The sequence below is a fragment of the Sceloporus undulatus genome, chromosome 3 (assembly GCF_019175285.1).
Source record: "Sceloporus undulatus isolate JIND9_A2432 ecotype Alabama chromosome 3, SceUnd_v1.1, whole genome shotgun sequence".
NCBI classification, from domain to species: Eukaryota; Metazoa; Chordata; class Lepidosauria; order Squamata; family Phrynosomatidae; genus Sceloporus; species Sceloporus undulatus.
Window position 1 is genome coordinate 43,341,729 of NC_056524.1, and position 17,390 is coordinate 43,359,118.

General features: G+C 42.1%; 1 protein-coding gene across 1 annotated transcript; it reads right to left on the reverse strand.

The window, feature by feature from the left end:
• Positions 1 to 782: 782 nt before the first annotated feature.
• On the reverse strand, positions 783 to 16,009 carry CPOX (coproporphyrinogen oxidase). The gene is given in 10 exon segments (XM_042457122.1): positions 783 to 4,641; positions 5,274 to 5,378; positions 8,018 to 8,236; positions 9,529 to 9,670; positions 10,609 to 10,719; positions 11,931 to 12,074; positions 14,215 to 14,249; positions 14,251 to 14,297; positions 14,299 to 14,660; positions 15,886 to 16,009. Coding segments are annotated over 10 exon segments (1,377 nt in total). The 3' UTR covers positions 783 to 4,553.
• Between the last annotated feature and the right edge of the window lie 1,381 nt (positions 16,010 to 17,390).

Below are 17,390 nucleotides of genomic sequence, written 5' to 3' on the forward strand. Positions count from 1 at the left end.
TGTGTTGCACCTTGGTCAATTACATAATAAATGTGGCTAAAGGGCAGTTTCATTGTACATGTGCCAGCTTGGAGACATTACTTTTTGCTGCTCCCTAAAACCCCTACCCAACATGGTCATGTTTACTCAAGAGCAATGCAGCTGCAGATTCATATGAATGATAATTCAACTGAAATGCTTCCAACTACATTGCAGCCCTACATTATAAGATACATGCAGATTTTTTTATTCATGGACTCAAGCATCTACGACTTGAAAATATTTTAAAAATATATAAATTCCAAAAAGCTAACCTTGATTTTTCCATTTTATATAAGGGACACCATTTTACTATGCCACTGCATTTAATGGGACTTGAGCACCCATGGATTTTGGTATTCACAGGGGGTCCTGGAACTAAATCCCAACAGCTATCCTGCTGTATTATTAATAATGCAAGTGGTTATGGATAGACTGACAAAGGACATGAATTAAATATTTTATAGATCAGTTGAAATGAATTTGAGATGCAGAAAGAGGCTCATCCATGTGTGATATTCAGCAGTGGGGGCTGTCTTAGCAGAGGTTCTCATCGGTTCACTCTTTCTGCCCCAAGGTTAGAAATTCGGTATAAATATTCTTACTTATAATGCAGCCAAGCTGTAGAAACGTAATATGCTACCCATTGTGCCCACCTTTTCCTCTTTGCTAATTAAAGTTACCAAGTACTCATGATATTTCATCAGCTTGGTTTACCAGAAATTTTGCTCCCCAGAACCTAAAAGAAAAATGGACACCACATATAGCTCCAACTGCTTTTATTCAGAGTTTTGGTTCACAGTAGAGAGGAAATATTAAGTCCTCCGGCAAAAATAAATTTGATAGCAACAACTTTTTTGTGATAGTAGAGAATAAATCTTCAGTTTTACAGATTTTGGGGTACAGGCTCAAAAAAAAGCTGAACATTTCAAGGACAAAATCCATCATTCTTAGCCACACTGCCTTAAAAACAGAAAACTGGAAATGGGTGGCAGGGGTGGTTTGGGAATGAAAAATTATATAGTGGCTTCTTTCAAAATGATTAACAATGTTGTAAAACAATCTTGATTCCACTGATTGATGCTCCTGCCAATATTGTAGAAATCCAAAATTCAAAAGTTACATTAGTGACAGTAGCACTAGATACATCGTTTCATTTTTGCATTTAACTTAATATGCAACACTCTTGGAACATGATGCTGGAAAAGCTACTTTCAAATGTTGTAGAAGACAGAATGCCATTGTACAACATAGATTCTAACCCCTCTTGCTTTTTTCCTAGCCTCACATCATCTGCATTAAGTAAAAACTGAAGAGTTTGAAGACAAACACACATGAAAGAACAACATGGGAAATAAATTGAATCAATCCATGCCAAATACCCATTTTCTTAAGTCCATACAATCTGAAACAAAAGATTCTATACATGTTTACTCACAACTCTCTAATTTTAGTTTTAACATGGCTTATTTTTGGGTAGGTGTTCATAGAATCCAGCCCTTCCAGTGTATGACATACTACTGAAAAACTCAGTGTACTGACCATTAAAATGTATAGACACCCTTCACATTTTACAAATTATTATCTAAAAACATTTGTTGTTCCTTTTGGGACAAAGTCTATGTACTGGAAGCGTACATCTTTTTTGATGTGCCCATTGGAGCATGCCGAGTGAGATGCAGGAAAAAATCCATGGAAAGTAAAAACTCAATGCCTTATCAGAGGCTGTTTCTTCTAGAACTGAGATGACTTTACAATAAGAATCACAAACCACTGTTCAAGAAACATAACCCTGAAGCCTTAAGTGAAAGTGTTAAATTTCTTGTAGTGTCCTTTGCATGTGGGTCAGGCCTTCATGTTCATGGTTCCTGTCTTCAAATTCCATTGCATTTCTGTTTGCCCAACTCAGAAGGTATGTTCAGGTAGATGACCGAAGTTATTCAGGCAGATGAATCCAGAGATGTATTGCATGAACAGAGAGGCAATTACACTTGTGCAAGGCAGACCAACCAATTCCTATTTCCTCATCCTTTTGCAGACACATCCAAACCCCAATACCACTCTAGAAGTTCTCTCATCTCTCAGAATTGGCCTGGGGCAGGGAGGGAGGAAAAGAGCAACCAGGAATGCCCTGTTGCACAGTACCGCTTCCCTCTCTCTGGATACAACCCTCTTCATTAATGAAGCATTTTGTAGCTGTGAGAATATTTCTAACTCTTGTTCAAATAAAGGCATGGCATTAATACTTTTAAGTTTCATATATGTGCCAATCAGTATTATTTGATCTAATTATCTAAAAAATAATTTTAAAACCCAGGCTTGGTCATCAAAAGTAAGTATGATCACTATAACTTAAGAAGTGTTGAAATAAATGAGAGGGCAGCCTCCCTGAGCCTGATGCCCTCCATCCAGCATGGGAAGGTATTTCCCCATGGAGAATCTAAAGGTTTCAGACAAACCATTTACAATGTAAGGTTTGATTGACAAATCTGATTAAGATAGACAGTAAATCTGAGAAAGATCACAGCATCTCCTTCTGCTAACTTAGTCGTGTCAGACATATAATTTACTCTTTTACTACACAGATTCTGTTCAGTGCATTGACATGATCAATTTGTAGTTTAACTCTTTAAGAACTTCTTTTAAGAAGCCATTGGGCTGAAAAGCAGTATACTTTTCAAGATGACACTAGGAATGCCTTTTTGTTTGGAACACGTCAGTGATGGATTTTGTTAAGAGGAGAAAGGACTCTTAAAGAGTGAAATGTACAGATACTAAGCAGTTAAGCCCTTCTTGCTTTATTTACACAGTAAATTTACTTACAAGTGCTTAACCTGTAAAGTCGATTTGAGTTGTCCCATTGCTATTCACCAAGCTTCTGGTCCTGCAGAAACCTGTTTCTGAAAAAAATGTATGCCTCTTCCATACCATTTTCAGGTCCCCAAAGGCTAAAGGATAAAACGACTTTGGAATCTTTGAGCTAAATTAAGTGCAAGGGCTGAAAATTTTCACACTAACTATCCAGCACATGGTTCAGTGGGAGAAACATTTCTCTGTGCATGTGTAGACAAATACCACATGCTATTAAATCTATGCATATATAATGATAACAATAACTGTAGTAGCTCTGATGACTATGAACTCATCTTACAGCAAGGGTGTATTATTATTAACCTTCAAGTAATCTGGATCTTCTAGGACGACTTGCAGTCCAACAAGTCGCATGGAAGGTGACATAATTCCCACCTGTCTTACAGGAATCTGAACTTTTCATCTCTTCCTATTTATGTTTTGGAAACATAAAACACAGTCTGAAAACTAACTGCCAACCTGATAGTGCAACACAAACTTGGTAATATTTTATTTGAATATTCAATTGCATTCCCGCTTCACAGCAGATTTTAAATGTGACAAACTGAATTTCAAGGTCCTATATTTTTACCTAACCTATTTCTAGTGAACCTAATTCCGTTGTTTAAAAAATAAGATTTGTACTAGATCCTGGAATAAATTGGCTTTTCCCAGAAAAGGCATTTCTAAAAATAAAATATTACATACCAGGACAACTCATGGATGGTTACAGACCACATTTTCCAAAAATAAGATGTTCTACCGTGCTTCACCAAGACTGTTTAAGCCAGTGACAGAAAACTCCTTCACCCCAAGTAATTTCTTTTACTTTATTTTTTACTTTTACTTTCTGTTTCAGAAAGTTCCTTGTGATATGAGACATCCAATAAGTTACCACAGATAAAACAATGGGTAACTCAACAAAGCTGTGAAAATTCATTTTTCTGGACTGTAGCTCCCAGAATCCTTAAACCAGCATGGTCAGTGGATACACTGACATAGGGTTTGAGGAGGTCTAATTGAAAAAAGGATGTATTTAAAAACATCTGCTACTCAATTTAATATATGTCTCATAGGGTCTGAAACTGGATTTAAGAGTCTTAGCAGCACCAAGCAACTCTTAACTGCTAAAATGGGTTTTAACATGTGTGAACCAGCAGTTCACAAATATCAGTCCTTCAGATGTTTGGGACATCAGCTCTCAGAACATCTGCCCATTGGGCTCGCTGATTGAGAAACTTCTGAGAAATGGCATCCAAAACATCTAGAGGACCCAAGTTTGAGAACTACTTGTGTATATAAATGTGTCAGTTAGGAGGCCACGCAAGATCACACCCATAGAGTAACTGTCTGGTTGTGAAAGAGGGACTTGGAGCTTAACCCTTAACGATTTATTCCATTTTGTTTACTTTTCTTTGTCTGACACACTCTGCTGTCACATTTACCAAGCCCTATACTCTTAAGAGAGTAGTATACCAGTACAAATGGTCAGAAAACCAGCCGTCCAGAAACAGCATGGTGGCATTTAAAAGTATACTTACAAATAATAAAATTCTAACACTATTTCTAAGGCACATGATAAGAGAATAGACAGAAACTGCCACAGAATGACAGTTCTAATGTGTAAGTAGGCAGGAATTTATGTTCTTCCCTCATGGCTGACTGTACACAGCCAACACCACTCGTCATTGAACCCAATCTTTTGGATGGCGCAAAACTTCTAGGATTTCTGCTTCCCTGGAATTCTCTGGAGGTGAATGCATATATTCCCACCTATAAATAAGAAAGAGGGGAAAGCTATTGAAGTCTTTTTTCAGCTTCACTATTTTAAATTACAAACTGTAACATACAAATAAACCAAGCAGGAAGCATGATCAAGAGATGGTATCAATTCATGATTATTTTAATTAACATTTACTATTGGTAATATTTCATCAATATTTTGTATTCTAAAACTCAATACAAGTTTGTTTTTCAAAGGAACGCGAGTAACTTATCTGATGAGAAGCCTTAACAAAGGTCCAAACTACACTGCAGAAATAATCCAGATCGAGACCACTTTAACTGCCTTGGCTCAGTGCTAGGTAATCCTGGGAGTTGTAGTTTATTGTCACACCAGAACTCTGTGACAGAGAAAGCTAAACTTTTCACAAAACTACCATTCCCAGAATTCCCTAGCATTGAGCCAGGGCAATTAAAGCAGTCTCAAACTGGATTATTTCTGCAGTGTGTTTTGGACCTCAAAAGACATTAACTTAGAAGACATAATATAGAAAGCAAACCTATTCTCAAGATATGTCTGACTGCAGGTCTGTTACTATGCCTCAGACTGAGTGAGAAGAAAAGTGGACCTAATTCAGGATGGCACATTTGTTTGGTAATTGGTTTTATAATAACGCTCTTACCTGGCAGTGAGTGGTAAAGACATAAGAATACTTTCAATCCTTGATCCCGGTGTTGCAAGACCAAACTTTGTACCTCTGTCATAAACAAGGTTGAATTCCACATACCTATTATGGAGCACAGGGAGAAAAAACCCCAACAGAATCATTTACGTGTTTCACAAACCACATAACTTATCCTGGCTTTGTTAATCACTGGGAAATGCAAGGAGCAACATAGTGCACAACATGGCAAGATGTGCTTCTCTTCTATATTGCCTTTGCAGAGACGGCTCTTTAAAACACTCAAATGATCTTGAGTTGTTGAATTCTGTACCCAATATCAGATTTCCAAGCCTGTGTAAACACGAACACATAAGGTATCAAAAGCACAGCAACAATTGCTTTAAGTCTTTCTGGGCACAGGCTCACTCCATTTATCTGAGGAGGTAGACCTAAGAAAGCTTATGATACAATGTCTTTAACTCTATCTCAAAGGTGCTACAAGATCCCTTTGCAAATTGCTAATAAGAGAAACCTTAGAATAAAATGGTTCAGCTCAACAGATAGGATGAGAAACAAAAGATAAGAATGTAGGATCAGCATCTATGAAACAATGAATGCCCAGCATTGTCTCCCAAAACAACAGGAAATGTAGGAAAAGATACTAATGGAGGAAGATGGGAACTATATAAAATGGACCATCAAGTAAGTATACACTTGAATGTTCAGTCACAATGGAGTGTGAGTGAAAGCCCTTGGCATTGTTTGCCTATTGAAACATCCAAACCAAACATAAAAGCCTTCTTGGCATGACATCATCTTTATCTCACTGAGTAAATTTTTATTTACAATAAATCTCTTCCACACATTTATAGAGAAGGAAGCTTCTCCCAATGCCTGTTCCACTAACTATGGTTCTCTCTGTTGCCTACCCCCACCCCACTGTTCAATGATCTTAGATTTATAATCCAGATTCACCAAAGATTATGAAGGGTTTCTGCTCCTCTTTTCCTGCAACCACAGTATAGCTCAAATCAACATGATAATTGAATAAGATGGTCACATTACAACACAGCTTTTCTCCACACCCCCATCTGTTCCACAGAAGTCTTGAATCTTGTACAGTATTCAGTAATCAAGTTTGATTTAGTAATCATCTTTGCAATAAGATTTTAAAAACACTAACAACTAAAAAAACACTGTGCTCTAAACTGCAAAATTTTACAATACCACAGATAAAAGAAGGAAAAAGCACTGTAAATTGTGCCCTAAACTGCAAGATTTTATAATACCACAGATAAAAGGAGAAAAAAGAATACAGAAAGGTTCACTTCAAGACTCTAAAGGTCAGAAGGAAAAACAGTAGGCAGCAGAGGAAATAGTAAATTAACTATAGCTTTTTGTGGGTTTTTCGGGCTCTATGGCCATGTTCTAGAAGAGTAAATTAACTGTTTCTTCTATTCAAAAAAATGCCAATTGACCATCTTCTATGGACACAATCTCTAGAAGTATAATAGTATTGAAAGGAGACACAGTAGTTAGAGTAAAGATTAACAGGGAGCTTGTAACATGCAGTGTTGACCTGTTAAGCCTCATTCCCAACCAGCTTCTGCTTTACTATTATATTTTGGTTCAGTTTTAATTACCTGAGGACAAAATTAAAAACTGCAAGATGTACAACTGTCTCAGCTGCTGCGCCTGAAGATATTTACTTCATTTTGAGGTTCTCTCAGCACAGCACTCCTTATCTTTGTAGCCAGTCACAATGAACATGGAGAGGATATGTTACATTTCTAGTCCATTTATCTTGTTGCAAGGACTCTGGTGAGGACACATGACTAATCTAGTCTCAGAATTTACATGGCTCATCAAAAGGCACAATGGATCCTGATATTTTTTTTTTACATATGCTAGCTTCAAATACAGACACTAGGCAGTTGACAGTGATCAGCTGATGAAAAAGTATGTTGCAGATATTGAAAGAACTTCACTGACTTCCCATCCATCTCAAGATACAACTCAGAGGGCTAATGCCTGTATTGGGGGAAAATGCTCCAAGTCCCAGGTAACAGTAAGAATATCTGCTCCCATAAAAACTGTGAAAGAGCTGGAATTACCATTGCTGCTTTATGTGAAAAGGCAGGTGGAAACCAGAAAGACAATTTTGTTCAGTTACTGTTACGCAATTGTTATAATTCCAGGCATATACTTTTCTTCTCCCAGGTTTCTGCCAGGCATGTTTAATATTATGTTACTGTATTTTCCTTTTTTGGGACACTACCTGGAAACAGTGCATAAATCATATACATTAGGGTGGGCAACTGGCAGGGGTTAGGGACAACATTGGAACTCCATGGGATCGTGGAAGGCTGCCCCCTGCCCCCACCCACAAAATATATTTTCATTTTCATTTTTATTTTGGAGTAACATTGTCCTCTGTGTCCCTGGGGCCAATATTTTCCTCACTAACAGCATTTTAGGCATTCAAGAAGTCTTTCTTAATTGTCCCCCATGCCTCCTAGGAAGCATGGCAAAAAAACCTGGGGATGGCTAAAGGTATGAGGACCACACAGGCTGAATGCAACACATTCCTCACCTCCATTTTACTTGAATAAAATATGAATCATTAGCCAACTATTACAGTGTAATTTTAGCAACAAGCAAGTAGCACAGCACTCATCTTTCAGATGACCATATCTTAAGATGCTGAGTCACTTAAAAGGTATTACATTACATTTGACTTGAAAGGGTCTTTTAGCACTTACCTCCCTCTACGAATCTGCTGCCACACCTTCTCCTCTGGTGTGAATTTGTCATGGCAATGTTTCTTCACAATGGGAATGTAGCAAGGCACAATGGCTTTGGCACAGGTCTGCACAAACTGGAAGACTTCTTCCTTTGAAGGAGAGTCCAGATCATCAAAAAATATGCCTCCGATTCCTCGCCGTTCTCCACGGTGCTTGATATAAAAATAATCGTCACACCTGCAACCAACAAACAACTCAAGTCAAAGCTACAGAAATCTAAACTATCTCAAATGTATACTTATTAACTTTAACCAAAAGAGTAAACATTCTGAAAGGGCAAATACTTTTGCCATAGGCTACTTTCTGGGTATGGGAATGGTGTGGAAGGTAAAAAAGGAGAGACAAGGAAAGAAAGGAAATCAATTTGCATTTATTTCAAGAAGGGAATCCTAGCTAAGTCTCAAAATATGTTTTCAGTTTCACTACTTGTATGAGTGATAGGCCAACCAAAAACCCCAAGCTAGTTCCAGTGGATGTATAAGTAATGAAAAACAAGTTTCATAATAAATTATGAGGAATAAACATCAAAATAATAGTTTTTTTAAAGTTGAAGGGACTAAGCACCCACTTCATTTCTCACTGAAATATCTAGTTTCACAGTAACATCATGGCTTATGAAACCTGAGAGTAGGCCCAGGTTCTCAGATCAAATGGACTAGGAGGAATATCATAAAGAAGTGGGCAACTTCTACAGTATCATCCAGTAGCCTTTGTAGTGTGGCCATCAGTAGTGTGCCCATCTTGCAGCACATCTCCCCCTGAATTTGCTAGGTGAGGGAATGCTGAATTTGGGATAGAAACAAGGTGTAGGGATGAAGGTTGAATAAACAGATGTTAGAGAAACAGAAAAGATGCTTGAGAGTGTTTTTTGCTTTGCCTCCCTCTGACGATGAACTGGGATGCTTGTGTTTGTGAGTGAGGATAGAGAGAAAAGATGGGAAATGAGAGAGCAAATATGTCCTTGCCTACCAATAGTGTGCTGTTCCTAAAACTATTTCTCCAAGGAATTTGGCCTTTGAGACCCATATGTTATATACTCCTGAAATTCAAGTGACAGGAACAGGAATGCTAGAAAACAATAACAACACTAGGACTAAAGAGCTACCAAGTAACTCTGTATGAACCTTAAGAAGTAAAATAAAATTGTTATTGTTGGACTGTACCTGTGTCAAACAACAGTAATAATACTAATAATTTTATTTTACTCCATTGATTAACTCATTTAAGGTCCATACACAGTTACCTGGTAGCTTTTAGCCCTGGTTTTGTTGTTTTTTTCCCAGTTGTCTTGAGTTAGATTTTGGGGTTTATCCGTTTCTTGTAACTTTCTTGTAACATCAGTGTCAAGCTGTGAGATCCACATTTAATCTAAATGTCCCAGAAAATTATCTCTGTAAGAAGCTTCTCATAAGTTGGCAAGATAACTCCTCTTTCTTCAAAATAAAATTTGATTAGGACTTGTGACATACCATTTCTTAAACTTGGGATACAGCTCTGGATTATGCTTATCACAGGCCTCTTTCAATGTTTTGTGAAAATGAACAGCATCCTCTTTGTTCAAGTAAGTTGGAGTTAGGTCTGTTCCCCCACCAAACCACCACTGTTTTGTACCTATGGAAAAAAAATGACAATGCTGTATCATTATTACTTTTTTTACTTATAGAAGCAAGTAAGATTTTCTCCCCATCAATTCACTCTTGGAGTATATGAATAATTACACACATGTACTTGAATCAATATACACATATACCTAAATGTTGTTTTATAATAGCTCAAAAGAAAGGGCTAGCATGAGTTTAAGGTTTACTTATACTTGCAAACACATTTTATGAAGGATGCTGGGGAAGTAATAAAGAAGTTCAAAAACAAAGGAACATTAAAATATAGACTTATTATAAAATAATACGAGTTAGCTTATGAGTTAGGAAAAATCACAACTTGAAGAAAAACCACCATCATTAAAAGAAGAAAAAATGCACAGAGAGAGATACAGACAGAAACAGAACATGAAAATGAGGCAGGTTGTCACTTTTAACTCCAGGTCACAAAGGAACTATAACATCCTTTAAAATGGCTGGGGACAGGTGAGAGAAGTGAGAGAAAAGTGCTCAGATGTTTCAGTTGTTTCGCATAGACATTGATATGAGCAGATTCCAAACCGCCCTGGTTGATCTCCATATGTTTTTATCACTTGAGAAAGTCACCCATTGAGTATGGTGGGAGCTGCCTTATTTTATACAGCCATCTTCACAGTTCTTAAAGATTTCTTTATCCTTTCTACTGTCTCCTTTAATCAGGACTTCTTTTTATCAGATTTCTAATGTAAGTTAAAAATATAACACTCATTACAGAGATCAGCTAAAATTACTGAAGGTTATCTTTTTCCATGAAAGTTTTGGAGAGGGTTAGAGAACTCTATGGCAATTTTTAATTCACTGCTGTACTGTAAAGGTTCTTTGTTTTAGTTTGACTCCATTATTCTTCACTCAGACATAAATTCTCTATCACACATATAAGTAATACATTTTTAGACTATTAAAAGATCTTACCATCTGCTTCCTCAATTTCAAAGTATCTGTAGTTGAAGTGTATTGTGGGAACATAAGGGTTTTTTGGATGAATAACAGAACTTACTCCCATAGCACAAAAGGGCAATTTTCCTAGATAATAAAAGTAGCCTTAGTTAGCAACAGAAACATCATATAGTATTAAAATAAACAAAACTTTGGGCCCAAACAGACAGGCCAAAATAAAGCTGCTTCGGGTCACTTTGTAGGTATGCTGTTTAAATGACACATGCATCTTAAGAGGCCAAAAGCTGCAGCAAAGCTACGCTCTAGTCGTCAGGGCTGGATAGTGGCTTTGGCATGGCTTCCAGCTTCTTAGGATGCATGCATCATTTAAATAGCATACCTCCAAAGTGACTCAAAGCAGCTTTATTTTGGCCTATCTGTACAGGCCCTTTTGTACAGGACCAAATTCAACACCATTTTTGTAGTAATATCAGATGTTTTTTCACACACACCCCCTCCATAGTTCTGGGCAGTGTCAAAAGGTTTTTACACTGCACAAGGGACTGAAGGAAGGAAGAGAAAGGAAATCACTCCCACTTCACACATACCCTTTCCAGTCATAAATGCAGTTTCTATTAACAAAAACTGGCCAGGAAACTGTAGTAATTTTGATCCTCTTGCTTTATTTGACTTCCACCCCACCTTTCTTCCAAGACTGGGATGTTAGGTGCCTTTAGGTGCACATCTGAGACTTCAGCAGCAATCCTGTATGTATGTATTTATTTCTATCCTGCCTTTCTACCAAAATAGGATTCATTTGGGATATTTACAGGTTGAGTCTCCCTTATCCAAAATGTGTTTTGGATTTCAGATTTGTTTGGATTTTGGGATATTTGCATATACATAATGAGGTATCTTGGAGAAGGGACTCAAGTCTAAACATAAAATTCATTTATGTTTCATATACACTTTATACACATAGCCTGAAGGTAATTTTATACATAACATTTTGAATAAAATTGTGCATGAAGTAAAGTTTATATACACTGAACCATCAGAAAAGCAAAGGTATCATTATCTCAGCCAACCATGTGGAAAATTTAGGATTTCGGATAAGGGAGACTCAACCTGTATTTACACAGAATCCTATACTTATTTAACCAGCATTAAGTCTCATCAAACTCAGTGGGATCTATTTCTGTAAATATCTGTAATGGATACTACTATTTAAGCTGCACTGAGGTCTTCAAGGCTTTCCATAAATTATTATCTGGCCACTGTGGGAAGTTGGATGCTCAGGTATATCCAAACAAGGCTTGTTCTAGGTACATCAACAAGTTTCAAGTCATGTGCCTCACCATTTTTTGCTTTTAAAGATTTCCCCCTGCTTCTCATCTGCTGAGCTGCTTCTTCAGAGAGGTGCCCAAAAACAACAGACACGTTGACTCCAGCCTTCTCAAAGATCTCACCATCTTGAAGCACGCAGCTGATGCCTCCTCCACCTGTTAAATACAAGAACCGTTTTTCCTTCATCACCAGTCGATTGTAAAATATCCAAATGGTCAGCTATTCATAAATATACCTGCTGGGATCATTTGCTTCCAAACCTAGGATGCTTCATTATAAAACTAGTAGAAGAACAAAAAGGGAGTGTTTGAGTTAGGGCAACTGTGATCTAGGCCTATAACTCATCAAAGTCAGGGGGTTTCATTAGATGGATTTTTTAAAAGATTAGAGCACCCCTTACGATTCTCCCATAATCTAAGTATTGCAGGAAGGGGTGAGTAAAGATTTCAGCAATCATCTTCTGTCCTAAGGCATGATAATTTAATGAAATATCAACGTTGTTAATACTTCTCAATGAATTCAAAATCCATTAACTTGTATGGACATGGCCTCTGGTGACATGGCATCCATAAAGAACACCTTTACATTCGAACACTAAAGAGAAGCAGAGCCTCATGCTGCTCTAAGCAGAAAGAAATATGAATTGACAGCAGAACGTTCTAAATTCAGAAGTAATAAATGTAGCCATTTTCATTCTCTACCCTCCCAAAACCACACATTTATATGTGATAAGGTTTTGCTCAAAGAGAGAGAAAGATGTTGTGCTCTTTGATATTTGTGAGACATAGATAGGGCCTTGAAATGGGATCCTCCTTCCTTATCTTCTTCACCTTACACAGCCTGTATGCAATGCAGCACTCAAAAGGCCCTCCCATTAAATGAGCAATGCTTATCCGCTGGTCAAACATGCTACTTCAGGATGGTTTTTCCTCTGAAAACATTCCCATTGCAAATCATCGCACAACTTTGACTTGCCTAAACTTCTACTCCAATTACATAACACTGTGTTACTGGTCTGACAACATCACTCCAGTGTTGCAAAAGGAGGAAGAAAAATAGAGAAATACAGAACAGCTCTTGGAACCTTGCTCCCAACGAACCATGAAGGCCTACACACTCCATAATGCTAGATGCATATTAAGAGAGAATCAAGGTGATGTAGCTGTTTTGAGCATTGGGCTCTTACTCTGGAGACCAAGGCTCAAATCCCTGTCCAGCCATGAAAAGCCCCTGGGAGACATTGGGCAAGTCACACTCTCAGCCACAAAGGAAAGCAAAGGCAAGCCCCTTCTAAAAAGTCTTGCCAAGGAAACTCCATGACAGGGTCACCATAAGTCAGAAACAACTTGAAGGCTCACAGCAACATATTCAGGGACTAGACCCAGAGTCCACATTGTGACAGAGCCTTTATTAGGCCAGACAAAAAGGCTTACCAATTCTCCATACATGCTTCATCAGGGAAAGACGTTTAAAAGAACCCGTTTGGAAAAGCATGAAAAGGGAATAAAGATGTTAAATCATGGGGTTTCCATGAATCCTAGATTGGAAGAGACCCCAAATGGCCATCCAGCCCAACCCCCTTCTGCCATGCAGGAACTCTCTCTCAAAGCATCCCCAGGGACAGAGGCCTCTGTCAGTCCAGCCTTCTTTAAAGACCTCCAGGGAAGGAGACTCCACTATAATCTCCCAGGAAGGAGTGTCTTCCCTGTCAAACAGCCCTTACTCTCAGGAAAGCTCCTCCTAATGTTGACTGGAATCTTTTCCTGAGCCTTGCATCCATTGCTCCTGGGATCCTGTTCTTCTGGAGCAGCAGAAAACAGCTTGCTCCCTCCCTCAATAGACACCCCTTGAAGTATTTAAAACAGAGCTATCATATCACCTCTTAACCTTCTTTTCTCCAGGCTAAACATCCCCCCGCTCCCTAAATCTCTCCTCATAGGGCAAGGTTTCCAGACCCTTCACCATTTTAGTGCCCCTCCTTTGGACAGCTCCATTTCTCCAGATCCTTTTTGAATTCTGGTGCCAGAACTGGACACAGTATTCCAGGTGGGCCTGACCAGACAGAATAGAGTGGGACTATTACTTCTCTTTATCTAGAGATGTACTTTTACTGATGCAGCCTAGAAATCGCATTGGCCTTGTTAGCTGCCGCATCGCACCTTAACTCCTGTTCCACTTGTGGCTCTACTTGGACTCCAGATCCCGTGCCCGGAAGTCTCCTTAAGCCCGAGGCTGAGCTCCCCGGCGTCCTTCCTTCCTTCCTCCTTCCCGGCTCCCCTTGGGCCCTTGGGTCACCTTCCTTCCTCTCCCAGCGGTCGACGGTGAAGGGGCGCCTCGGTCGAGCTCGGCAGGGCCCTGCACACCTGGCTCTGGGTCGGGTTCCATGATGAGCAGCTCCATGCGGGCCCCCATCCTCCCCCGCGGGCCCCGCAGCGCGCCCAGGCCGCTCACCGGGCGGCGCCAGAACCGCTCGCAACGGGCCCCACTCCTCCTCCTCCTCCTGCAGCTCCTCCATCTCCGCCCGACGGCGCCAGGCCCACCCGCCAACGCAACGCCGCCGCCACCGCCGCCGCCGTCGCGCTCCAGCCACCGCCGGCCGCCTCCAGCGGAGCCCCCTGAGGAGAAAGGCCTGGGGCCGCTCAGCCACGGCCCCGCGCCCAAGCGCAAAAGCCGCGCAGCAGCGGGACATTCATCATCCCGGAGGAAGAGGCGCGACGCGACCGCCTCCTCAGCTTCTGAAGCTGAAGTAAATAGTTAACACGCCTCCTAGAGGAAGGGCCAGGCCCGCGATATCACTTGGGAAATGTAGTTCCTTGGCCAACCACGCGCGCAGCCGAGAACGGGGAGAAAAGGCTTTCGGACTACCAATCCCATCAGCACCCCGCAGAGGAGAGGGTGGGCTGGAGAGAGGAAGAGGCGAAGGAAAAGGGACTGCTCAGGGAAATGCAGGTCTCATGGGTAAGGGAAATGTAGTCCCTTAGCCAACCCCGCGCGTAGGTGATAAGAGACGAGAAAATGGATATTGAACTCAAATCCCAGCAGGACATTCGGAGGGGCGGGAAGGGAAAAGACTCAGGATTCAGGCCTCCTGAGAAGGACGCAGGCCCAGCGGCTATGGCTCTTGGGGAAATGTAGTCCGTCAGCCAACCACGCGCATAGACAGAGAGAAGATGGCGGGCCTTCGGACTACAAGTACGAGAAGCACCCGCAAAGGATGGGGCGGCGGTTGGCGAGAAGAGTCCGAGGAAAAGGGAAAGGCTCATTTGCTCAGCAATACCAGCCCTTGGAGAGGGAACCCAGGCCCGCGCTATGCCTCGTGGGAATGTAGTCCCTCCGCGATCACGTTAGCGGGCCTGACTACAGATCCCAGCAGCACCCGAGGAGGCGGCGTTTGGAGAGGCGGAGGAAAAAGGGAAAGGGCTCAAAACCACGGCAGCTGTGGGCATGGGAGTCTGCTCTAAACAAACTCCAACTCCCAGATTCCATAGCCGTGATCCAGAAATGAGTTAAAGCGTGCCAACCCGGTTATTTTCTCCAGTGTGGATGCAGCCTAATAAAACTCCCTCCTCTTCCCTAGAAAACATTGCAAGAAGGTGATATGTAGGATACCAGCTTCTAAAATGTTAGATATGAATTTGCTGGCAAGACAAGGGCTCTTCTTCTTATTTATTTCATGAATCACACACATCTGTCGAATAAAAAGGATGGAAAAATCTGAGAAAGCAAAGTTTCAAGTTCCTTCTGGACTCCATGATGGAGTTTGGTGTATACACCACACCACACACACCACACAACCCACACCCCATTTAAAACCATAGTACTGCTCCACTGTTTTAATACTCCAATACTGGCAGACACTCATAGGAAAAACAAGTAATGGCAATTATCCTTTCCTAGATGTAGGAGCCTTAAAAAATCAGCAAGGTGTTATGTAAACATAAGCCCTAAACCAGGGTCGCAACCTACAGCCCACGGGCCGGATTGTGCCCGGCAAGGCCTCGGGACCGGCCCCAGCCCGGTCCTGCCGCCAATTGCTGCCCCCGCTCAGCTTGCGCGCTGCTCCGGGCGCCTGCGGGGGCCTCGCTGCCATCCTCCTCCTCCACCGCGCATGGCTGCTCGGAGGAGGTGGAGGGAAGAGGAGGGCAGCAAGATCTGGGGCGGAGAAGGCGAAGGGATGGGTGGCTTCTCTGTTTGTGCGGCCGCGCACCTTCCCTGCCCCCCCCCGGCCTCCAGCTTCCCTCTCGGCCTCCGCGGAGGGCAGCCTCCGTGGAGGCCAAGAAGGAGTACGCGGAGCCAGCTCTTTCCTGGCCTCTGACGGGACCTGGGGCCCTTAGGGCAGGGGAAGAGGGGGAGGACACCGTGCTGACGCCCCCCCACCGGCTCTTTCCTGGCCTCTGGACGGGGCCTGGGGTTCCGTCAGGGCCGGGAAAGAGGGGGGGGCCTCTAGCGATGGGCCCCCCCGGCACTTTTACGGCTCTGATGGGGCTGGGGCCTGTTAGGGCCGGGAAAGAGGGGGAGGCCTCCCAGCATGGCCCGCCCCCGAGGGTGGAAGATCCACCCCCCCAGTTATCTGAGGGAACAGCAACCCGGCCCCCGGCTCAAAAAGGTTGCCTACCCCTGCCCTAAACCTTGTTGTTTGTTGGTTGACGTACTGCAACAACTGATTTTTTAGTGTTCAAGGAAATGGTCAGATTAAATGCCAACTTCCTATAACCTTCTGGAGTACCTGCTCTCTCGATCCCTGTCCTCGTGGTTAGTGGCCAGGGGGGATCGGCGGTAACAACTTTGTTACGCCAGATAGTAATACATCTTTGAGGGATGGGCAATTTCCATCACAACGAAATTGGCATAGTAAAACCTATTCTAAAAAACCCCCCTCGACCCGGTTCATAATAATTATCGGCCTGTTTCGCTGCTACCATTTTTTGGGAAGGTGATGAGGGCGGTTGCAATCCAGCTCAGGCGGTCTTGGATGAACGGATTATCTGGACCCATTTCAACTGGCTTCCGGCGGGCTACGGGGTTGAGACGGCCATGGTCGCTTGGTCGATGATCTCCGTCGAGCGTCGACAGGGGAAGCGTTCCCTGTTGGTGCTCTTGGACATCTCAGCGGCTTTCGATACCATAGACCATGGTATCCTTCGGGCGCCTGGCAGAGGTGGAATCGGGGGCACTGTGCTCCAGTGGTTCCGGTCCTACCTCTCTGGGAGGTCCCAGATGGTGCAGCTGGGAGACGTGTGCTCCCGCAGAGGCCCCTTAAACCGGGGTCCCTCAAGGGGCCATTCTGTCTCCCATGCTATTAACTTTACATGAAACCGCTGGAGAGATCATCCGAGACATGGGGCGCGCGGGGTATTCAGTATGCTGATGACACCCAAATCATTTTCTCTAGTCTCCGACTGATGCAGTGACTGGGGATGGGGTCTCTCCTCTCGTGGCTGTCTAGAGTCAGTAATGGGCTGGATGAGGGA